This window comes from Malania oleifera, chromosome 9 (genome assembly GCF_029873635.1).
Source record: "Malania oleifera isolate guangnan ecotype guangnan chromosome 9, ASM2987363v1, whole genome shotgun sequence".
In the NCBI taxonomy this organism is placed as follows: Eukaryota; Viridiplantae; Streptophyta; class Magnoliopsida; order Santalales; family Ximeniaceae; genus Malania; species Malania oleifera.
Genome location: NC_080425.1, coordinates 81657369 through 81679742, shown reverse-complemented (window position 1 = coordinate 81679742; position 22374 = coordinate 81657369). Strand labels below are relative to the sequence as shown.

Here is a 22374-nt window from a genome sequence, read left to right as displayed (position 1 = left end):
ATGGTATTAATCCTGTTAAGCACTGAGACCAAGCTAAAGCATTGAGTATGAGGGATAATTGTTTTCCAAATAACAAATGCAGAGCGATACGGGCAATGTTGGGATATTAAGACAAAAAAAACCTAAATGGTTAAAGAAAGCCGTGGCATTTCGAATAACTTGATTACCTTATTATTATTGTTATTATTATTTAAATTTTCATTTGGCTGATGTACAGATAGAAATAGGTCCTTTTATTTTGAGAATTAATAGTAGATGGAGCAATACCCTTCTCTTACAAAGATAGTAAACTATAAGAATTTTTTTGTTTTTCTTATTTTGTCTAATAATGGTTATACAGTTTATTTGCATATGCTTAAATAAACACCTGAAATATTCACCTATTCTATTTCTTACATATTTTATTTATAATTTTCAATATATTTATTTGTTTCTTTCCCTGTGCATGTTTATGTATCTCTGCTGCCCCTACTGAAGAATATTTTTGGTTCAAACGTCCTTCTGCTCTCTATCTCATTTCTTTAGGGACTGAGGTTATTCAACCATGCCAACAGGTCAGGCTTCTACCAAAATTTAAGAAGCTTATGCTCCTATTAAATTCTCACCTTATTAAACCCTTGAGTTTGTGCAATATGTTGCTGTAATTTTGGTTATTTCTATATTTTCTTGTCTAGCTTTAATACAGGGAATGTCAGGGCTTGATTTATGGTTGTCACGACTTTTACAAGTTGCATTATTGGGGATTCTTGCTTTTATCATATGGGATTTTTGGATTTTTGTGAATGATTTCGTAGTATATTTCTGGCTCTGGTGTTTTTGAGAGAAACATCTTCTTTATAAACTTTTGATTGTGCTAGGCAAAAGAAAGGGATATACTGGTGACATACCTGGAGCACATAGTTTGATTTTTGCTCTATGGCTTCTATTATATTTGAACGTTTGAATCTTGATGACTTTGACTTGGTTTGTAATGTAATTAAGTGATTAAGTAATTCTTAAATAAATTATGAATACTTTTTCATGTGCATGTAAAGCTATTCATGTTTGGCTTGAGCTTATTTGGTTGACATGCTGTTGGTTTAGATCTTCATTGATTTATAGTTTGCGTGGAATAAAGCTAATTTATGGGATTTATTGCTTAAATGAACCCATAAACTTCATCAGTGTCATTTGTAAAACAATGCATAAAATTTCGTTACGCGTAACGAATATATGATGACTATAAATGAAAGGCATGTTTATGGTTATCTGTTTTTTAGCTAAGATTTTATATCATGATATTTTTCTGCATTAGACTATAACTTGTTCTGTTCAAAGTATGCTTAAAGGAGAAAGTGGGTGTTATTTTAATTGGGTACTCATGCTATGTACTGGGGCAGCCGTACTTAAGAATCGGCAATCTCATATTTCCAAGCAAATGTGTCATGCAGTTCATCAGACTAGATATTTTTGATTATGATTATTTTGGTCGTCAAAATCATTTTATTTGGGAAACACTTGTAGCAAATCTAGAAGGATTGAAAACAAGTTTTTACAAAAAAAATTGCCAAAAATGGATGGAGTCCATCCTTAGACGCGTGGCCTAATATAGGTTCCATAACCTGTAAAAAGAATTCCAGATTTGCTTCACAAGTTCACGTCATCCAGTCTTTTAACTTCACCTAAATGTAGTTAGCGGCAGAAACCCCTTCGGCTGATGCCTGGATATGGTCTAAGAAGATATATTAAGGGAGAAAGAGAGTACACACAAAAAAGGATGAGAAATCTTCAAAAAAGAAAACAAATACAGAGAAACAACCCAAAACTGAACTGCCCATCCACCAAAAGAAATGAATAGAAGTTACCTAAGAAAGCTGCTTTTCAAATCCTTTCCATCATTGTTAATTGAGCACTGCAAAATGGCCAATTTCCACTGTCCCTTCATAGTTTTACTTCTACCACCATCCAAGCAAACTTCCTTCCCCTCCTGATTAGCTAACCGCAAATCTATTTTATCTGGAAAATATTGAGTCCGAGAACCAGGGACATGCAAAATGCGAGCCTCAATCTGCTCAATCTTGTCTCAGTCCTTGCCTATTTCATTGTAATCTGAAGCATAAACTCCCTCTAAAATATCCATTAGAGGCTTATAGGAAGAACTCCTCTGATGAATCAGAGGTATCTGATCCTAGCCCAAATTATTCATGAACCTCATCCATAAGTGACTCTCCATCATAATCAAAATCACTATTCAGCTCACCCTCCTCTCAGATACCCATCACCCCATTTCTTCTTCTCAGAAGGATTATCCTCACTACTTTTTTGTTTTTTTTTCTGGTTTTTAAAAATTAAATCTGTCTTTGACCCATTCAAAGGATCCTCAGTGTAAAAACAGCTATCATTGCGCTTCTAAAAAAAATTTAACTACCCTTGCATCTGCACTTAATTGCCTGAGGATTCTTTTTTTCCATGCCCTTCTGCCCCAGATGAGCATAAATCTGTCGTATTGCTGGTTCCACTGGAAACTCAAGGTTTTCACTCCATCTCTGCCTTTTATTACCAGAACTCATACGATCTTGATCTCAGGATTCTCTGCCCTGATCAGCCGCATAACCATCATCTGCACTTCCTGTAACCCTGAACCTTTTGTCTGACATCCATCCTCCATAAGAACCCCTATGGAAATGTCATCAACGTTCAAAACAGCCCTTCCCCTTGCTTGTGGCTCATTAGATAGAAGCTGATGCTGCCGCTCAAACTAGCAACTCTCACCAGTAATGATGTGCCACGAATCTGTGTCTCCCCACTTGCATGCTTTTGCCCAAAACCAGATCTGCTGTTCTCCTCCTCTTTGAAATCCTCTATGCCATGAGCTCATCTACACACTCAATTTTCTGGGATATATGCCGGGCTTGAGTTGTACTCACAACACCCTCTTTACTTGCACATTGGTCCTCTGAGCTGCATTGAACAGCTACATGGGCCTGCAAAGAAGAAGCATTCCAATCCTGACCCGGCAAGTGTCCCCTTTTGCGTTAGAGAACTTATTTGCGTCTGAAATACATCTATCCCTGTTTTACCGTCCATAGTTTGCAAATGTGCCTAATTTCCTTTAAAAGCCTATGGCTTATTTCCCAATAACTGGGTCTGGTTGACTATGATACTAAGGATCTCTGCCTTATTCCATTCGAAGCTAACTCCTCCCTCTGCCGCACTGCAATCACCTCTTTCCCTCACAAGTCCTAGCATCCCCAAATCCTCATGAACCATCAACCACCACTGCTCCAACACTCATTGGGAACCTCCACAGTTCCTGCGTCGCCATATACCCTTCGCTGCCTCTGAACTATTGGCAATGATGAGTACCCGAAGGTTGAGCCACAATGCCACATCTTTGCTTGACTTCTTCTGGACCCACAATTGCCTGCAACACCTTTGTGAACCTTTGCCATCCCTCCCCTTCCAAACCTCCAGGGATGAAGATTGAATAGCCTTTGCAGTCTGATCTAAACTCAACTCCAGAAAATTACCCTTCTGATTTGATTTAAATGCCACCCAATATTGTGTTGTGCTGACTTTTTCTTTAACTAATGACTTGCTCAAGGTCGAGAAAAATGAAGGCAAGCACTTGCCTACCCATCTAGCAGCTGATGCAGTAATCTTTATCCACTAGCTACAGTTATGATTCTTCTCCTCTAGTTAAACAATACCCTCAATCCCTATATTTTCCAGATGCCGATTGAAATTTTTTCTTTTGATCTGCACTGATTTGTGGAGGTTCTTCTCTATACCTAGTTTTGTAAGAATCCACAAAGGCAAACAGCAAAAACTAGAGGAGAGAATGAGTGCGACAATAGCCTGCCTCATTTTATTTTAAATTTATTTTTTTAAAGCCTGCAAAGGAGTATTGACTAGATTGACTTGAGAATAATTGGAAAATTATACATTTTTTCTAGAATTATGGACCATCACTTTAGTGATTGAAGAAGTAAACACCAGGACAGAGGATTATCCAGCAGAGTGTAGATTTGGAAAGAAGTTCACCCATTTTTTTGGGAGTTCTTAGGTTGCCTCTGTGCTTAAAGTCCATAGCAGTTGATTATGTGGTTCTTTTGTTGCTTGATAGTTTTATTTTATTTTTTAATTTTTTCCGGGGTGGGAGATAAACGAAGAAATTTATTAGATAGAGAGAAGAAGAGTGCAATAAGGATAAAATATCCTCCCAATACAACAGGGGAAAGAAACATACTAGAAACCATTTGCCGAGACCCACATCAACGTGAGAAACATCACTCTGTCAAGCAAGCTAGGAGGACTATCTGAGTTCTTAAAGATATTGGTATTTCTTTCCATCCAAACACACCAGAAGATACCCAAATTGAGCACTGCCAGAAAGCCCCTCTAACCTTTCCATTTCCAAGCCCCTTAAAACAACAAGGTACAAAATGTCTGATAGAAGGAAGGGCACACCCAATTCTCTTCGCAAATACCAAATAATTTACTTCGAAAGGGTCCAAGAGAGATTGCAATGTGAGAATAAATGTAAACAGGGCTGGGACATACATTATCACCATTCTTGCATTGTTTATGACCATTCTTTTTCATCTTCTTTTTGTGTGTGTGTAAAATATTTTGTCATGTTGACTTGGGGTGTCCTGCTTTAATTTTTATTTCCTGTTAAGGTTGTGGATTTGTTTTTAAGTTTATTTTTTGGATGGCAAAGGTTGTGCCTTTGTCTTTCCTAGTGCACGAGGTACGTTATCTGGAAAATGGGAAACTTACAAATTGCATTTAGGTTAACAGAATGTCTATTCTTAGGAATAGAAAGGTCATAATATCAGAATTGATAGCTTACAAAAGAATTTTTTATTGATAATAAAGTAAATAATAAAGTAAATGACGACACAAAAATTTTATGGATCCATAATATGAAACATGGATTATGGAATGAATATGCCCAAATTTCACCATGAGAATATCAATTCCTTACCTATTTCATGTTAGATGGAATAACATAAGCTTAACAAATTGCCTTCCCCCCCCTCCCCCCCCCCCAAAAAAAAAAAATTATTACATTCTTTAAGTTTTAATTACATTCCATCTTATTTTATTTTATTCCTAGGAATAGACATTCCGTGAACCAAATGCAACCTTAAGGTCCTTTACATGCTGATTTTGAAAACTGAAATGGAGTTATCTTTTGCAGTTAGTGTGAAGTGGCAAAAGGAACTGTTTCGAGCCATTGAAATTGATACAAGCCAGTCCCCTTATGTTTTCAAATGCCAGTTGTATGATCTAACAGGAGTACCACCAGAAAGGCAGAAAATTATGGTTAAAGGTGGTTTATTGAAGGTAATCAAAATGACATTCTATATCCAGTCCAGTTTTTGGGACTATGACAATTTATTCAACACAGATTTAGATATCCTGTAATGTGCTTGATTCAGAAACTGAATTTTCTTAACCGTATTTCGTTGACAATGCAGGATGATGCGGATTGGTCAACATTAGGTGTTAAAGAGGTGAATAATCATTTTGTTGCATGTGCTGCTTTTTACAGAAGCTGATGATACACGATATCTGTTTTGTCCAGGGTCAAAAATTGATGATGATGGGAACAGCAGATGAGATTGTGAAGGCACCAGAGAAGGGGCCTGTTTTCATGGAGGATCTTCCAGAAGAAGAACAAGTGGTTGCTGTGGTAAAAAAACGTGACACTCTTTGCACAAAAATCTGTTTTTTTTTGGAAAGAAATATAGACTCAAGGCTTGTTAAATCACAACTTCACCAAAATGCTTAAGCTGTCAGGTGTGCAGGAACAATGCTTATCAAGCTAACACCCATTATGGGAATAAGACAAGGGAATAAATCAATAAAAAAATGATGAACATGGACAACCTGAATTGAACTTGAGATCTCCTGAAAACCATAATGCTGATACCATGTTAATTGTTAAGTCGCCACTTCACCCACATAAGATTATTTACATTGTCTAATCAAGTGATAATGTTGTTTATAATGATTATTTTAGCAAATGGAATACTGTCTTATTACACAAAAGATTGCCTCCTTATCTACATACTGTATGAGGAGCATATCCTTGCAGTGCTCTATTTGGATCAGTCCTAAAAGTCAACCTATATGTGATGATTAAAGTTCAAGAATTGAAAAATATTCAACGAATGCATTTTTTATGTTTTTTTTTTTTTTTTTTCATATTTTTGAGTTTCTCAAGCAACAAAATAAGCTCATGATGTTTAAAAGGTTAAATGGTAAAATTATGGATATTCAGATGGTTAGATGCACCAAATACCAAGCAAAAAATGTACAGAGCAAACCAAATACGAAACAACTTAAAATGTTCAGAATGTAGTGGTCTAGATTGGTTTTGAATCCTGATCTCTGCTTCAAATATTGAATTAGTGTTGAGAAAATAATACTTAGTATTTCCAAACGTGCCAGTCTTGTTTATGTGGGGATTTTAGTTACTTTAAGAAATTCTTAGTAATAAATCTGCCCAAGGCCGTTGTGTATTTTGGATCATGTGCATAGGTTATGCCTTGGAAGGTGATGGTGTAGGTTAACCGAGTTATGTGCCCAACCATCTGCCTTTTGGAAACAGAATTTTTAATAATGCAACTGGTCTGTTATTTGTTCACTGGAGTTTGAGGCTTAGCCTTGATGTGTCTTTAGTTTTGAAGACTAGGATTGAAGATGTGCAAGTATTAATGACTAGGAGTAGGAGCACAATGTCTAAGTAAACTAATCATGGCATGGATGCCCATTTAATAAAATACAACTTAATGTATAGTTCAAAAAGATCCCTAATCTCACTTTTCCAAGCCTCCAAGCCCGAGCATTTTGCGGGTCCGTGCCCCCTCCTGTTTCCTCTCCTCTTTCGCTGTTCGTCAATCGCAATCCACAATCCAAATATTTTTGGTTCAAAGCCTCGTTCTGCTCTCTATCTAATTTTTTTGGGGACTGAGGCTATTCAACCATGCTGACAGATTGTAGACCTTCTATTCCTTGCTGGACTAAACAGAATTGATGCATTTCAAGTTGTATGCATCACAATAGTGTCGTATTTGGAAAAATACAGTAATTGTCCTGATGCTGTTTGAAGCCAAATTCCCTCGCCCACTAACCTTGCTTCTTCCCTTGAATGTCTCCCTTTGCCATCAACAATGGAGGTTCTCTACTCATGTGTCGTCTTGAACTGGAGAACCAATTTGACCTCGACTCCCCTCTCGCTCGACCTCGACTCTTCTCTCGCTCAACCTCGACTCTTCTCTCGCTCTACCTTGACTTCCTTCTCGCTTGGGCAGTCCTCTCCTTATCCTCTTGTGGCAAGTCCTAGTCCTCTCCTTATCCTCTTTGGTGTCATTTGTCACATTCGACCACGATTCCCTCGCGCTTGAGTAGTCATCTCCCATCCACAAGCCCTAGTTCGAGCAGTCCTTGGTGTTCGTCTCGTTTTGGGCCTTCCTCTTTGACCCTTCCCTCTGGTTTTTTGGTGCTCGCTTGCTTTTCATTGGTCAACTCTGTGACTTGTTCGCAAGCTTCTCCTTATTCCTCAATTTAGAAAGCTTTCTCCTAGTTCACAAACTTCTTTGGCTTGGTTCTTTGTTTACTTCTCGCCTTGAAGTGATGTCGAGGGATGGGAAGCGCACTATGGTGGTTGAAAGGAAGTCTTTTGACCTGGTCTTAGAAGGGGGAAGTTTCAATTTACTTAGAATCACAAAATACTGCAGGGGGAGAAGGATCTCCGTCTTCCTAGAGATGGCTGAATTCAGATGGTTTCTTGAACCCTGGGAAGAATTCTGGGCTCTGAAAAAATCCATACCCTAGGCAAATTCTTGGTTTCGTTGAGCAAGGAACGAAGATCTCCTCCTTGGCAGCCAAGCTGGGCTTCCGTGTTTTCTTCTCCACAAAGAAAGGCTCAACATCTTCAGTCATTCAGCAGGTGGAGAAGAAGCAGACAGTCTCCCCAATGGATTTGAACCCAATTCTCAATAGATCTCCCTTGTGCCCTTGCCCTTATTGTGGGGCCCCTTTGAGTCTATTGCTGAGTGTTGGCTTGACACCCAACTCACAGGTGGTGGGGAAGACAAGTAGGCGTATATGATCCTTTGCGAGTGTTGTGGGGGAGAAGAGCAATGCTGCAGGCGACTTTTTGGATTTCTTTAGGCTTGATAAAGGCAGTCCTAAAACCTTTGTCTCGTTTGAGGATGTCTGTGTGGGCCTTAACTCGGGCCTTGGAGCTACAGATACGAGTATCTTTTTTGGTCTTACAATCTCACTCAACCACTCAAAGTTCAATCCCAACTTTTTTCTCCCTTTAAGCTACATTATGGTCCTTTTGAAGCTGCCAAAAAGTTAGTTCGCTTTGGGAAGGCTGCCTCCCTACAGGACCTCCTTCACAGGCAGCTGCAACTTAAGAGGAGATAGTTTTGGAGCAGGAAGCCCCAAAGTCCCCAAATGGTACTGGAAGACTAGCCTTTGCCCCAACCCCTAGTACTAGCTTTGACACTTTGTGTGCCAATCCCAAATTTGAGGATTTGGTTAATAGGCCCAAATTTGAAACTTTGAATGATTTGGATTCATACAATACTCAATTCAAGAATTAGGTATCTGTTTGGGTTCTTTGGAAGCTAAAGTCGGTAAGCAAAACCATAGGCGTGTCCTACAGAGGATTTGAGGGCAGAGCCTTACAGTTGTTTGAGGATATTGAAAGAAAGAGAAGAGAGGAATTGGGAAGCGATTGCAAAAAACCTGCGGGCGGTATCAGAAAGTTGGACACTAATAGGGCAAAATAGGAGGATGCGAAAAAATGGAAGTTACATGCAGTAGCTGGAGCCCTTGTGTTAAATCATGTTAAAAAAAAAATCATTTCTTGGAATGTGAGGGCTTTTAACGACAATTCCAAGAGGAGTGTATTCAAGTCCTTTCTGAAGGATTGGAGGGGAGATGTGGTGTGCTTGCAAGAAACTAAGGTGGAGATAGTGGAGCAGCTTTTGATCAATGACCTATGGGGCCGAGATGTTAATGATTGGATATCTTTTAGAGTAGTAGGTATCAAGGGGTATACTAGTCTTGTGGAAGGATTAGTGTTGTGGAATGTACTACTCCATAAACTCTTTATCAGTGTCTTGTTTGTTCAAAAGCATGAACAATAACTTTCAGTGGATTTTCTTAGGGGTGTATGGCCTAGGTGAAGGACTCTGAAGCCTCCTTTTTGGAATGAGCTCTTCGAGATTAGGAGTAGATGGGATTCTTCTTGGGTTATTGGAGATGATTTCAATATGATTGTGTATCCACATGAAAGAAGAGGTGGTAGCCTTGAGACTAGTAGCATGAGAGAATTCCTTGACTATATCAATGTGAATGCCCTTATTGATCTCCCTCTAGTGGCTACTTCACTTGGTCCAACTCCAGGGAGCCACCTTCCTTTTCAAGGATCGATAAGTTCCAATTTTGGTTGAATTGGAACTTCATTTTCTTTACGTGATTCAGAGTATTCTTCCTAGGCCATCTCAGATCATTTCCCTATCTACCTTGACATGGGGGGAGTTAAATGGGGGCCGACCCTTTCTGCTTTGAGAATATGTGGTTAAACCATGATGGTTTCGGGGAGTTAGTGAAAACTTGAGGGTCTTCTATTTTGGTCACGAGGAAGGCTAGTTTTGTGCTTGTATCAAAGTTGAAAGGAATTAATGAAAAGCTAAAGATATGGAACAGAAAGTACCTTTGGGAATGTCCAAGTAGAGAAGATTGTCATCCTTAATGGCATCAAAGAGATTGATGAGCAAGAATTAATCTAGGGTCTTGATGTTGAATAGAAAGCCAAAAGAGGTATGCTTAAGAAGGAATTAAACGAGGTTATTAATCTAGAAGAGATATCTTGGAGGCAAAATCCAAAGCTTTGTGGCTCAAAGAGGGGGACCATAATACAAATTTCTTTCATCGGACAGCAAATGCTCTCTGTAGAAGTAGCACCGTAGCCAACATTGAAATTGGAGAAATCACCTTAGTTAGGGAAGAGGATTTTAGGGAAGGTATCTGTGATTTTAATAAAGAACTCTACCTGAACCTGAGGCTTGGAGGCCTATAATGGATGGTATCAATTTCAGATCTCTCAGTTCTTCCACTGCAGGGTGGCTTGAGAGACCTTTTGAAGAAGCAAAAGTCCTCCAAGCTATTAAAATTTGCAGTGGGATAAAATTCCTGGACTGGATGGTTTCTCCTTGACTTTATTTTAGGCTAACTGAAGCCTCCTCAAACATGACTATTAAACATGTTCGAGGAGTTTCATAGACTAGGAAAATTCGCCGGTTGCATAAATACCACCTTTGTCACTCTTGTTCCAAAAAAAGTTGGGGCTGCTAACATCATGGATTTTCGCCCCATCAGCTTGGTGGGTTTAGCATTTATAAAATCATTGCCAAAGTACTAGCTGAGAGGTTCAAAAAAGCAATATTGGAAGTCATTGGTCAGTATCAGCATGCTTTTGTGGCTGGAAGGCAGATTATGGATGCTGTCCTTATTGCTAATGAAGTGGTGGATGCCCATCTGGAGGAGGGGAAAAAGGGGAATAGTGTGCAAATTGAATATGGAGAAAGCATTTTTGATCATGTCAACTGGAAATTCCTTCTTTATCTCCTTAGGAAATGGGCTTTGAGGAGCTATGGTGTAGTCGAATTGCACAATGCTTCAAAAACCCAAGCTTCTTAGTGCTTATAAATGGCTGCCATCCTTATTTCTTTCGCTCCTGGAGAGGCTTGAGACAAGGAGATCCCTTGTCCCCTTTTCTGTTTATTTTGGTCACGGAGGTGCTTAGTTACATTCTAATGGAAGCTATTGAAGTAGGGATCTTTAGAGGTCTGAAGGTGCACAAAAATGGAAGGCTTACAAAAGTTTCTCAACTTCTTTTGGCAGATGATACTATTTTTTTGTGTGAAGATGGCCCCCTTCATATCCTCAACCTCAGTTGCATTTTGTTAGGGTTTGAGGCGGTCTCAGGCCTAAAAGTGAATCTTGGTAAAAATGAGCTTATTCCAGTTGGGGAGAACATGGGAGGGACGTTCCTTGCTGGTATTTTGGGTTGCAAGATGGGAACCATTCCCATTAATTACCTCGGTTTCCCCCTCAGAGCCAAATTCAATGACAAAGGAGTCTGGGACCATATTATTGAAAAGTTTGAGAGGAGATTGGCAGGATGGAAAAGAAATTTCTTATCAAAAGGAGGCTGACTCACTCTTATCAGGAGCACTTTGATGAATCTTCCAGTTTACTTCATGTCTCTCCTTCCCTTATTGGCCTCGGTCGCTAGGAGATTGAAGGGAATTCAAAGAAAATTTCTTTGGGGAAGGTTGGGGAGGGGGGAGTTTAAATATCATCTTGTTAGATGGTGAGTGGTCAAACAATCCTTTTGTTTGGGAGGTTTGGGGTTGAAATCCCTCACTTTCAATAAAGCCCTCCTCGAGGAGTGGTTATGGAGGTTCATGAAGGCCAAAGACCTCCTTTGGTGGGATATTATTGATTGTAAATATGGGCTTGAGGACAATGATTGGACAACTCACAATAGCAGAGGTCCCTATGGAGTGGGAGTATGGAAATTCATCAAGAAAGGATGAGATGATTTTTTCCAATTTGTGACATTTCAAGTGGGGAATGGGACCAATGTTTATTTTTGGTATGATCGTGTGGCGTGAGAACCGTGATCTTAGAGTGGCATTTGCTTCCATCTATAGCTTGGTTGTGACAGAAATGTCCTTTTCAGTCATCATCTCTAAATCACTGATCAGGGAAATTTCTGGGACATTCCTTTTAAAAGTAACATTGCAGAGAACTTTACTCACACTATGACTTCTACAGATTTCTCTACAAATTCTGTCACCAAAACATCCCCAACGAGCCATGGGCTTTGGACAAAAATGGCGTTTTCACAGTTAAATCTTTATGTAAGAAGCTGTCACCGTTGGGAACAAATTGCAGTTACTATCCTTGGATTCACATTTGGAGGACCGCAGCCCCTTGAAAGGTTGCCTTTTTTGCTTGGGAAACCATGCATGGAAATCTTTTTACTTTCGACAATCTGTAGAAAAGAAGGCCTACAGTCCCGAATTGGTGTTTTGTTCTGTATGGATGATGCAGAATCTGTCAACCACATTCTTCTCCACTGCCCCTGAATAAGGAACTTGTGGAATTTTCTTTCCTTGGCTGGGCAGCAGTGGGTTATGGCAAATTCAATTGGAGGGGAAATTTGGGCTTGGAAAGGCATTGGAGCCACAAAGGAGAAGCGAAAGACTTTTAAACTCATCCCTCTTACCATCTTTTGGTGTGCTTGGAAAGAAAGAAATAGGAGAGCCCTCAAAGATTCATCTACTTTGCTTCAGACCTGCAAAGACCAATGGATTGCTGCTGTCTCCAGCTGGCTTAGTGGGAAAATAGTTGATGATCATTTGTAATCCTTGATGTTGTGGCACTCTTCGGAGTGGTTGATGTTTTGTACTAGGGGTTTGCATCCCCTTGAGGCCTTGCTAATATTTTTTCTTTTTGCTTATATGAAAAAAATTAAAGTTCAAAAACAATAATGTTTCTGAAAAATAAAAAGAATTGTAAAGTAGGAAAAATGCTGCATCAGGTCCCTGCATCATTGCCATAAAAGTAAAACATGTGCACTATGGCTCAGCCTCATCAAGCCTATTGAGATTGTTTAGAATGTATAAACTGTTCTTATAGGATAAATTTGGGGCTTGTGTTTTTGAGCTTGGTGTGGGATTCTCAATCTTATATTTAGGGTGGCCTGATGTTATACAGACTACCTGTTTTTTGTCTGGGAGTGGGGAGGTTGAGGAGGGGGGGGGGGGGGGGGAGGAGCAAAAAACATGCAAATTTTTTGTATTTAATTTTTATGAATAAAAAGTTGGTTACTATTATAAACTGTGTTGTAGCCCACATAACCGAGTTCTTGGGAAGATGTACCAACTTCTTCCTAACCCATGTAGCAAAATTTCTTTAGGCCAGTGGATTTGGCTTAAAGTGGGATCATGGTGCCAACCATTTCTTGATAACGGACTGGAGCGTTTCTGCGAAAGTATGGAACTTTTTCTGTTCAGCTTTTTGCGTTTCTGTTCTTTACTAATAATGCCTACCACCTGTATATAATAATTTGAAATAGTTACACTTATTTAAGTCTTGCTGATCTAGGAAAGCTTTCCCAGTCTTCCATTTTCGTTATGTTGCTTCAATATATCTGTTTCCAATACCTCTGCATGCTTTGCTATACACATTTGGCACAACTATCGACTGTTTCAGAATTTGACAGCTGAGTGTGCTTATTAATTTTGTCTTTCTTGGTTTTTGAATTTAATATCAATATTTAAATGTGCGCATGTGAATAAGAAGCTTTTATTTTGCCACTCAATTTTTTCTTGAGTCTTAAAGTTCTGAATCCTTGGTCAATTTTGTCTCTGCCAAGGGTCATACGGCTGGTCTATTTAATCTGGGAAATACCTGCTACATGAACTCGACAGTGCAATGTCTGCATTCAGTTCCAGAGTTGAAGTCTGCTTTGATCAAGTGAGTTATTCCTTTTTCTGTGTAAATTGAAGTATTTAATTCTGGAAATGATCTGCAAAATTTAGTTCATATGGTTGAACTGAATGTGCTAATGCAATTGCCTTAATGTGTAAATTTTGATAAGGTATCCATATCCTGGAAGAAGCAATGAGTTGGACCAATCGTCTCATCTCTTAACTTGTGCAACCCGAGATTTATTTAATGAGCTCGATAGAAATGTCAAGCCTGTGGCACCAATGCAGTTTTGGATGGTTTGTTCTCTCGCTTCATACTTATATTTAAGCAATTCAATAATTTTTAAAAATTTACAAAATTTAAAGTCTCTTAAAACTGCTATGTTTCCAAGGTTTATTGTTATGAGGGTCGAAGAAAAGATTAAAGGTAGACACAGGAAATATCTTCATTAATACATGCTTGGTAAAAGTAGGAAGAATTCATGGGCAGGTCTACATCTTCGGGCTTGAGCTTATGCTTGTTCTACATAAGTGTAGGTTTGGGTTATTGCTCTAGGGTAGCTCTATCACTCGTATTTGAAGAAAATCAGAAACTTGCTCAAGTTATATACATATGTGTGTGTACGCGCGCACGTGTGTGCATGTGTGTTTGTATGTATAGATAGATGAGAGAGCATTTTAAGCCTGCAAAGTGGGGACCCAATCCATCTTGTCCCTTCTTGGGTGGTGACTCTCAATCTGTTAGAGCGACAGGGATGGGTGGGGATTGATTTTGTTCCCTTTGGCAGCATTTGTGCAGGGTTGATTTGTCCCTATGAGTGGATGGGAACTAATAAGTCTCCTTAGGTAAGTGCCTCTTTCTGCCATTGCCCTATTGATTCAATAACAACAGTTGTACTCCTATATGCATAGTGGGTAATTACTTGGGATGTAAGAAAATTACTAAAACCAGACTGAAACGGAACAGTTTCACATTTAGATTCAGTTTCTTAGTTACAATTTTTGGTTTTGTTTTGTTTTTTTGTTTAATTTATTAAAAAGTTGTTTAGGTTTTCTTTCTGTTTCAGTTTCCAAAGAAGACTGAACTGAAAAGCGAAAGCATATATTTAATTTTACAAATCTATTTATATTGAGTTCAATATTGATTATTTTAATCTATATATATTTATAATTATTAACTTCTGTTCATTTATGAGGGGAATTGTGTTGGGGGAAGGTATGTATAGAGGGAGGGAGAGTGCTCCTCCACGTCCCCATCCCTAACACAAAAAAACTCCCATGTGGCTGCATTTGCATGGGAGTTGTTTTTGTTTTTTTTTTGAAGGGGAAGGGGGTGTCCCCTTTCCATTGTGCATTGAAGGGGAGTGTTTTTTTTTTGGCCTCATTTCCAAGTCCTTGGCCCTGATCTTAAAGCCAATATTTGGGCCTTCTTCAGCATGGATCTGGCAGAAATTGCTGAGCTATACTTTTTTAGTTGAAATGAAAATGTTTTTGGATTAGTTACAACCAGTTAACTAACAGTTGGTTTTTTTAAAAATCTGTTATATTAAGACCAAAACCGTCACTTTTGCCCGCAAGGCATCTTTGATTTTTAATTTCCTTACCACCTTTGATTCCTTATCAGAACTTGTCGCATTTTTTAATCCTGTGATCTTGTTTTGAATCTAATCTGCTAATATTCTGAGTTTGTTCCAAAACTTGGTCAGTTTGACTCATAACTTGGAGAGTGGTAGACGTGAAAGAATTTTGCCATCAAAGGGACTAGGGTCCTCCTTCCCAGTACTCGTCTTCTGCATATTAGGATTAGTATTTTGGGCTTGCCTTTTTTTTGTTTTCCGGCAAGGAGATACCTGGATCACTCTTACACAAACCATAAGCCTGACTACCACCATGGCTCATTTTGTTTGAAAAAACAAGCCTCCTTTTTCAATCATTTGGGCCCAGGTCCAAAACAAGAAATATGCTCCCTCGTCCCAGTCCTCTTTGCAATCTCTTCCCTGAATGCAACCCTAGATACATATGAGAGAAGTGTAGCTCCCGATAAAATCGCACCTCCACACCAACAGGAACATTCTTCTGTCCCAACCATCACACCCAGATTTTCAGAAACTGCACGTCTTTTTTTTGCCCAACCAGCATTGCCCTTTGCACTGCTAGGGATGAACACTGCAAATTTCCTTCGTCTCCACCCCAACCCTCACTCCAAAAACTTTCCCACCTTCAACCACCCAATTAACATCCAATATCGCATGATACCCTTTCGAATGCTCCAAATACCTCTTTCCATCCGGCTGAAGACCAACAACTCATCAGTGAACCGGAAAGTTGCCTTCTTGGACAACCTGACTCTTATGTTTCAAGCAACATTCTTTTTGACCATGAGTGAAAAAGAAATCTCCCCAATCTTGTCTAAGCGCAGATCAAAGGATTTTCCTCCAATCTAGATTGAACGATTTACCATAGCCTTTGGCATAAGGTTCCATAACTCTCTATGCATGAACAAGAAATGCGAGCTGAGGATATTATGCATATATGGATGGACATATATTGGTGGGAACATACTGCGTGAATTTTTTGTGTGTGACAATTTAATTTAAAATGTTTTTAAAAATTAATAATCCACATGTTTTCATTTAATTGATGATAGTTTTAGTTTAACAAAATAAAAACAGTGTCAACCATGTTTTCATTTAATGGATGATAGTTCTAGTTTAACAAAATAGAAATAGTGTCATCCTGATTTTTTATTAAATTATTATTTTTTTTATAGAAAAAAGAAATTTATTAAGAAAGAAGGATAAGCCGATAAAGTACAAAGGCTATAGGACGAGATGTCCTCCAACCACTATAAAGAAAGGAGCAAATGCAACAGAGCTGCCTCAATCTCTTCGCAAATCAGTCAAAAAGACATTCTAAAGTCCTGAAGAAGCTAAAGCCCTAGGGGAAGCAAGAAGACCATTCTATCCCTCATACTGAATAGGAAGGCTTGATTTGATTATTGAATATTGTAGCATTCTGCATGATTTGAAGTGTTCGGTGAATTATGAAGGAAAAAGATTGAAGAGGGGGGTTCCTTGGTTAATTGTTAAATTATTATTTTTACTTTTTATTTTTTATTTTATTTTATTTTATATTTATATTTATGGAATGGACTTCTTGTCCTCTTTCAATGTGATATTTATAATTTAACAAAATTAAGTAGTTAAGAATGCTTGTTTCGGGTGATCTCTTATCACTACTTAATCTATTTATGAGTGATGTAATTGTTTTTGAAAAGCAATAGGCAACTTGCAAAATTTAAAATATATGACTTCTTTTTTTAAGAACAGAAAGTTTGTTAAAATTAAAACAAATACACACACACAAAGACATTGAGGGTCTCGGTTGGTATGTTGGTGGGGAATGTTTGTTCTTGCAGAAGTTTCCAATTATTGTACAATCAATACAAATCTAACCAATGTGTGAATTGTGACGAATTCTATTTATGCACACCAAGCGCAAGGTTTAGTCCAAAAATTTACAGATTGTAAATTGTGTGATTTTGCTAATTTGTTTCAAGTGTACAATTGAATTAATCTAAAAGAATCTTACCAAATGGATTATTGGTACAAATATGTTTCCTTTTTCTTAAAAAATATGTTTTTAGTTTTTTTCTAGAAGTATCTTACGATTCTTACTCAATCAAAATACAAATAAATGATTGATGGAATTATGGTTGTTATTCATTTAATGAGAGCATAAATTTCATATTAATTTATAGGAAAAATCAATGTTTTAAAAGGTGAAGGCGTAAGGCGAGCTGTTTTACCCTTCGCGAGGCGAGGCATTAGCCTCAAGGCGTTAAGGTATAAGCATTTTGGGATTGTATTTTTTTTAAATAATTAATAAATAAAATAAATTTATATATAGTATAAAAATGATAAAAAATTTTAGAATAATGGAGAAAAAAAAAAAATACATAATTTTTTAAGACATTGGCAGAGAGTCTCCAAGGAGTCTGCGACAGACAGCGAGAGAGATAGAGAGTCGAATACTTGAACTAGTTCGAGGAGAGACCTTAGACTGAGAAGAGACCTCAAAGCAGAGAGGCTGTAGGGGGTCGTGGAGAGAGACGAGAGGCTGTAGAGGGTCGCTGGAGAGATGAGAGGTAGGGTCGTCGGAGAGAGACGAGATGGAATGGGTCGTCGGAGGCAGATGAGAGGTCGGAAGGGGTCGTTGACTCATCGGAGAGTGACGAGAAGTTGGAGGAGTCTCCGAAGCTAGACGCAAGCTTTGAAAGAGAAGAAAGGTCCGAAGGGGTTGTCGGAGAGAGACGAGACATTGGAAGGGATCGTCAAGTTGTCGGAGAGAGACAAGAAGTTGGAGGAGCCATCGTAGAGAGACGGAAGCTTGGAAGAAAGAAGACTTCGTCAAGAGAGGGGGTTTTGATGTTCGTCAAAGCCCTATCAATTATGTAAATCAGTCTGCTCCCAAAAGGCGCACACCTTCCCATTTGAGGCATAAAAGGCGCGCCTTTTGTCCCGAGTCATACGCATTCTCCCTTGAGGGGTATGCATTTTAGGATTTATGCTTTTCAAGTTGCGCCTTAGGGCGTTTTATGCTAAAAATGCATCAATAGGCGTGTCTCACGAATGCTTTTTAAAACACTCGGAAAAACAATTTTTTTTCATTTTTATTGTATATTTATTTATTTATTTTGATAGAAATTGAAATTTCATTGAGGGGGAAAAAATTTACGGGAGGGAGAATACGTTATCTCCTGATAAAATCAAGGATAAACCAGGAAAAAAAACTGAGAACAACAAAACGAGCATAATCAAATCAGCATGTTCCTCCAATCTCTTTGTAAAGCTGGAAAACTAGCACCCCTATAAATTCCAAACTTGACACACCACAAAGAAGCCCATAGACTGAATCTTTTCCCACACCAGTGCCCAGTGTAATTTCTTCCCAGAAAATATCAGAGCAATACACTACAGCCATAAGCCCCACAAGACTGCAAATATACCACACTTCCACAAAGCTGCCCTATCCTTCTACTGAAACTTGCAAAGGAAATGGCTAACTTTTCTACTGAAGAAGGACAAACCCAACTCTTGTCCATGATGCCGAACAGTTTGTTCCAAATCCCCAAAGCAAATTCACAATGCAGAAGAAGATGGGATGCTGTCTCGAATTTCTATTACAGTGCATGCAAACATCTGGAGAGAGAGCCTTTGTAGATCTCCTAATCTGCAGCAAGTTATTGATATTAATTTTGTTAAGTACAACCAGCCATATGAAATCTTTGATTTTTGGGGGAACTTTGAGAACTTCCAAAAATTAGGATAGAGAGAAAAATGCGCGTGTATCTCTGAGGACTGGATGGGGATTGGGCATGAATTTTTTGGTTTCCATGGCAGAGATGGGAACCTCCTTGGTGGAGATGGAAATGGGGTTCTAAGCTTTGTTTTATCCAATTGCCATTGCTCTACCGGAATGGATATTGGACCAGAATGAGGACTGGCCTGCTATAATCATAACAACTTTTGGCAACTTTGGCTTTCAGCTTCATATATATTCCAGATTTCCATTTACCTAATCTCTCAAAAAAGAGGAAGTCAATTTCCTTTCTTGTATCATCAAATGCTCAAATTATAGCTTTCATTCCATTCCAATAACCAAATGTAGTGGAGAATCCCAATGCTTGCCCAAATATAGGAAACCAACATTCTTTCTTCATCATTTCGTCATGAAATGAGATTTTTCAGATTACAGCTGTCTGTCTATTCATGCCTCAATCATCCTAAATGCATTATTTTCATGGCAATAGCATCGCATGATGTCATCTGAGACGTATGATGATATTGTTCCTTGATTCAAATATAATTGTTTGCTTTAATGATTATCTTTGGTAAAGAAGGGAGCGATGTTAATTTGTTTTACATATTTGCAGGTATTGCGGAAAAAATACCCTCAATTTGGGCAGCTGCATAATGGTACTTTCATGCAACAGGTCATCAATAGTCTCACTGTCTGTCATCTGATTGTATTAGTTTTACTGTTTTGGGCTTGCTATTGTATTGATCTGTCAACTTTAAAATGACAGGATGCTGAAGAATGTTGGACCCAACTTTTATACAACCTTTCTCAGTCTCTTAAATCACCAGTTTCCAGGTAGTCTTACTGTATTGATTTGTCCGTTTTGACTCGTGCATTATTCTGTGAATCTATTGTAATCTTAGCAATTACTAATTTACATCGCTTCCAGTAATCAGAAGTGCCTTCTGCACTATTGGCTGTCATCCCCCCATCTCTCTCTCTCTCTCTCTCCCTCTCTCTCTCTCCCTCTCTCTCTCTCTCTCTCTCTATATATATATATATATATATATATATATTGACATGCATACACATCACCAATGCCTCTTAAGCCAGCACTAGCGTTGCTTCATGACGAATTGGGACCTTGCTAAAAATGAAGGCAAATGAGTTACTTGAAAGGATAAATAAGAAGGAAGGAGCGGATTTAATTTCTTATAACCTTCTCTTATTATTATTATTATTTTTTTTTGGAATTTCTGTTTCTTTTCCTACTTGCATGTATCTAAATTAGGTTAAGTATCCTTTAGTATCATCAAGGTCAGGACTTGATCATTTCTTCTTTTTAGTATGTTTTAATGTTGCTATAGCATTTTTTTGCTTGTTCTATCCTCTAGTCCTAGATTTGTAGTATCATCAAGGTCAGGAATTGTTCATTATTTTTCAGAATGGTTAGTCTTGCTATAGCATTTCTTGTCTTTGTTCCCCCTTCAGTACTAGTCTAATCACATTTATCTTCTTTGATGTGCTTCTGCAGTGAAAATCTTGATATTGTAAAAGCACTGTTTGGTATCGAACTCATCAGCAGGTAGATTTCTATGATGCTTTTGCATTATATGTACACTTATTTTTTACTTTATTTGTTTTTATAATTACCGGTTTCTTGGATAAATGAAATATTAAAACTAATAACTTGGCACATATGATTTTACTTTTTTGGCTTTGTGAGTTAGGGTACATTGTGCAGAAAGTGGTGAAGAAAGCTCAGAGTCAGAATCAATTTATGCACTTAAATGCCACATATCGCAAGAGGTGAACCATTTACATGAGGGACTAAAGCATGTAAGTGTTATTGCCAGATTAATGGTTTCTATTCCTTTGAAATAGGCTTGTGTTGTTGTGTGAGAATAAGTGATTTATTGTTTTATAATATGAGTGAAAATATCTGTATTGCTGAATGATTTCAATTGGGAACCAACCAAATACAACACTCTAGAAGCCACAAAACTTTTCCTGCGACCACTCAATGGAGAAGTCAAAGCTCTTACAAAGAGAATGCTTCATCCAAAAGGGTGTAACTGAAAACCACTCACTCTTTGAACCCTCCTAGGAAGATTCAGTTCCTCTGGAATTCTTTCTTTCGGCCAGCAAGAAAACATCCGGAGGAATTGCATCCCAAAAATTATTGTATCTCTTCCTGCATAAAGTTCCCTATTAAACTTCTAGTTTATTTTCATGCAAATTAAAAGCTGAAGTGGCATTATGGAAATGAGGAAAGGAGTCAAAAGAGAGGGAAACTGTGGCAGGATCTGAGACTGGCAGCTGAAAGATGGACAGACCCCTGTTGCGTTGCTGGGGAATTTAATTTGGTTTTACACTGAGGAGCAGTAGTGAGGTTTCTAGGTCGCCCCTGAGGATTTGCAGATTTCTTGCAGTCATAAGCACTGATAGATTTTTCTCGAGGAGTGGAGGAGTTTACCTAGGCAAATTTTAGTAAACCACCTCTTCCCAGCTCTTCAGGTTTCTGATTTCTTCCTCTTGGAACACAGAGTGCTTAGGATCTTAGCAAAAAGTTGCTGTCTGGACCTGTGTCTGATCTTCATCTTGTACTATTGGAGTTTGGGGGAAGGTGGTGAGGAGGAACTCCATTGCATTTGAGAACGCGTGCTGCAAGGTGGAGGCTTTCTGGAGTTTAGTGGAGTTGTGGGATTGGCCACTGAGGCACAGAGTGCTTAGGCTAGCTTTGTTCTGTCAGCTGAACTGAAGTTGCTTAAGTAGACGTTGCAAAGATGGAATCAGGGACTTTGGGGAATGTTAATATCACTAAAGTATCCTATTGGAGGACATTGATCAGATGCAAAAGAATTTGAATAGGGGCTGAATGATGAAAGGGAGGAAACTTGCATTTATGAGGAACCGGGGAAGAATTATAGATGGATGAAACATTCTGGAGCTGGGAAAAATTTTGCTTGTTTCTTTCATCTTGCAGCAGTGGGAAATCAACTATGGAGTTTGACATTTTAAAGTTTGTTGAATGGTGGGAAGCTGGAATTGATCTCTTGAAGCTCTTTTAGGACAGGGTAAAGGCACATTGGGAGATGGGAATGATTTGGTTGGTTTTCTGTAAAATCCTATTATATGAGGTTGAATTATGAGGGCAGGATCTGCAATTTTTTTTTGAAAAAAAAAAAGAAAAAAAAGAAAAACAAGGTTCTAAGATTTTTTGTTTTTCTCCACCAAATCTGTACGTCCACCTAGTTTATCATAATTTATTGCACATTCCAGGCGTATTTGTGTCTAGTTTCTTGTTGCTGCCCATAAGTGTTTTTGGAGCTAAGTTGCGCCTTCTATCTTCTCTTCTTTTCAATCTCTTCAAACAATTTCAAAGCCCTGTCTTCAAGCCATTGAAAGACACCATTGGATTTGCTGATCATTTTCATTTTCCGTAACCACCCCTCGGTGACCTGCTCCTTAAAAACTGTGCTCTTTGTGTCTAAACCATTCAACATTTCAAAGTTGGGGTTGTCCTGGTTGATAGCTGGATTGGGGCTGGTTTGAAAGG

The 22374-nt window shown here is 38.4% G+C and overlaps 1 protein-coding gene across 1 annotated transcript in view; it reads left to right on the top strand.

Annotated features, from left to right (window-relative positions):
* LOC131163796 (ubiquitin carboxyl-terminal hydrolase 6-like) overlaps positions 1-22374 on the top strand; it is a 40553-nt gene that overhangs the window by 2083 nt on the left and 16096 nt on the right. Inside the window, exons 2-11 of the mRNA XM_058120551.1 lie at positions 478-554; positions 5186-5331; positions 5466-5501; positions 5573-5680; positions 13460-13560; positions 13685-13811; positions 19450-19509; positions 19603-19670; positions 20350-20400; positions 20546-20654. Coding sequence (XP_057976534.1) covers positions 545-554; positions 5186-5331; positions 5466-5501; positions 5573-5680; positions 13460-13560; positions 13685-13811; positions 19450-19509; positions 19603-19670; positions 20350-20400; positions 20546-20654 — 816 coding nt within the window. The 5' untranslated portion in view covers positions 478-544. The remainder of the gene's footprint in view (positions 1-477; positions 555-5185; positions 5332-5465; positions 5502-5572; positions 5681-13459; positions 13561-13684; positions 13812-19449; positions 19510-19602; positions 19671-20349; positions 20401-20545; positions 20655-22374) is intronic.